Genomic DNA, 2,650 nt, shown 5'->3' with positions numbered 1-2,650 from the left:
ACACACACGCGCGCGAATGCACGCACACACACGCACACACACACACACATACACAGACATACATACATACAGACAGACAGACAGACACAGACAGACAGACAGACAGACAGACAGACAGACGGAAAAAGATAGATAGAGATAAAGAAAGATAGAAATAGAAATGTATAGATAGATGGATAGATATTGATAGAGATAGATACATAGGAGGGATAGATAGATAGATAGATAGATAGATAGATGTCAGACCTTACAAGAAGAGAACAGATTTAGAGCTAGCAAAGAAAGAAAGAGGGAGAGGTGGCAGAGAGTCCAACAAATCAGAGCAAAAACAGACCTTTAAAGCAAGAGAAGCGAATAAAGAAAGAGAAGAGCCAAAGATCGAAGACTATTGTTAGCAACTTTTGGAAGGACCAGGCTTCTGTGACTGTGTCATCATCGCTTTAACAGAGATGAACAGTAACAGAACAAAGGGCAATGGTGAACCTGAGGTCGCCGTCATCAAGACTTTAGTCAACATCAGCACTGACATGGCACGCTAACCACAAGCCCTTTGCACGCAACCCGTTAAGATAGTCACAGCTTTGATTGTACTCAAAACGTTTTAAGTCCCGTCTACCAGTAACGTGTCTGGAATAGTTTGCGTGTTCTGACAAGGACAGTCACTCTGTGGCTCTGCTCATGTTTGTGCCTGTTCGTTTGTCGTTGTCTGTGTGTATGTTACAGGGAATAAGAACATTTAGGGAATAAGCTTAATCACTGAAATTTTAAGGGAATAGGCCTCTTCCCTGTTTCAACTGGGGAGTAAGCTTATTCCCTAAAAAAATCAGGGATTTAGCTTGTACCCTGAAATGGGAGGTCATTTTTTTGACTTATTCCCTGATTAGTTTGAAACACACAAACAGAAAGACGTGTACATTTTATCATAAATAAATTCGATATCAGTGAGCTTTGATCACTCTTTAAAACCATCTTTTGCTTGGAAATGAGTTCTTTCTTGACTTTTACTCACTCTCTTGATAAATACAGAATGATTTCGTGAACTGTTGTCGGTGTTTGTGTTTTGATTTTTCCTCGGGCAGATTCAGTTCAATTGAAAAAGTCAGTCGAGTCTGTGATTCATATCAAGCAACATGGACGCGAAAGAACAAGTATTTCTTGAGGAAGTGCTAAAAAATAAGGACAAAGCAAATAGATTACTTATGACCAGAGATGAGTACCACAGAATTTTAGATGAAGTGAAGGAAGCAGCAGCGACAACAGCTACTAAAACCCAACATCAAAGGCACCTTCTAAGAAGGTATGAAATTCTTACCTGTGGGCAAGTATCCAAACTCGTTCTAAAGCGAAAGGACGAAACTGAGCAACCTAAACACTTCATATTTGTTGAGGAAATGTACGATGTTTTAAAGCGCATCCATGTTGTCACTGGCCATGGTGGCCGTGATAAAATGTTGAAAGAGGCTGGGAAAAAGTATGCAAACATAACAGAGGCCAGTGTCACTTTGTTCAAGTCTTTGTGCGTTCAGTGTCAGGAAAAAATCAAAACTTGACTAAATATAAAAAGAAGACCTACGATTAAAGGCATTGTTGTAAAGCCTCTCCTGTCAAAGTCGTTTGGATCAAGATCTCAAGTGGATTTAATTGACTATCAGTCACTTAAACAGGGAGGATACTCATGGGTTATGGTCTACCAGGAACATCTTACCAAGTTTTGCGTGCTTAGAGCCCTTACAACAAAACGAGCAGCAGAGGTGGCATACCAACTTTTAGACATTTTCCTTCTCTTCGGAGCCCCGCAAATTCTTCAAAGTGACAACGGTGCTGAGTTTTGTGCCAAAGTCATCACTGAGCTAAAAGAATTGTGGCCTGATTTGGTTCTTGTCCACGGGAAGCCCCGACATCCCCAGTCACAGGGGTCTGTTGAAAGAGCAAATTCCGACATTAAGGACATGATGACAACTTGGATGGCCGACAACAGCACAACAAACTGGACAGTGGGTTTGAAGTTTGTACAATTTCAAAAGAACAATAGCTATCACTCAGGTATAAAGCAAACACCATTTGCTGCATTGTTCGGTGCTGATGCCAAAATCGGGCTTACTTCAAGCAGCATCCCAAATGAAGTTCTTCAACGACTGCAAAGTGAGGATGACCTGCAGGCTGCTCTGGGATCTCCAGAGGCTGGATCCTCAACGCTCATGCTGGGATCTCCAGAGGCTGCACCCTCAACGACCGTGCTGGGATCTCCAGAGGCTGCATCCTCAACAATCGTGCTGGGATCTCCAGAGGCTGCACCCTCAACGATCGTGCCTGGACTTCCAACGTCCTTACTACAGCATGAGGTAAGCTGCTTATTTACTCTCTCTCTCTCTCTCTCTCTCTCTCTCTCTCTCTCTCTCTCTCTCTCTCTCTCTCTCTCTCTCTCTGTTTCATTATTTTCCTCAGATATAAGAGGTTTGCCCTGAAATGGGGCAGGAGTCTGGGGGCAACGGCCACATTCAGTAACCGACGTAGAAAACAATGCAGTATGCCTGAAAAAAACACTAAGCATTTAGATTACAATATACATATTTTACAGAGAGAGAGAGAGAGAGAGGAGAGAGAGAGAGAGAGAGAGAGAGAGAGAGAGAGAGAGAGAGAGATGCATGAG

The 2,650-nt window shown here is 42.6% G+C and overlaps 1 protein-coding gene across 1 annotated transcript in view; it reads left to right on the top strand.

Annotated features, from left to right (window-relative positions):
- The first annotated feature begins 1,847 nt into the window (after window positions 1–1,847).
- Window positions 1,848–2,650, top strand: part of LOC138952293 (melanoma-associated antigen E1-like) — a 61,087-nt gene continuing 60,284 nt past the window's right edge. Inside the window, exon 1 of the mRNA XM_070323929.1 lies at window positions 1,848–2,342. Within this exon, the coding sequence (XP_070180030.1) occupies window positions 1,950–2,342 (393 nt within the window). The 5' untranslated portion in view covers window positions 1,848–1,949. The remainder of the gene's footprint in view (window positions 2,343–2,650) is intronic.

Source organism: Littorina saxatilis, linkage group LG2 (assembly GCF_037325665.1).
Source record: "Littorina saxatilis isolate snail1 linkage group LG2, US_GU_Lsax_2.0, whole genome shotgun sequence".
NCBI lineage: Eukaryota > Metazoa > Mollusca > Gastropoda > Littorinimorpha > Littorinidae > Littorina > Littorina saxatilis.
This window is presented reverse-complemented; position numbering and strand designations above follow the sequence as displayed.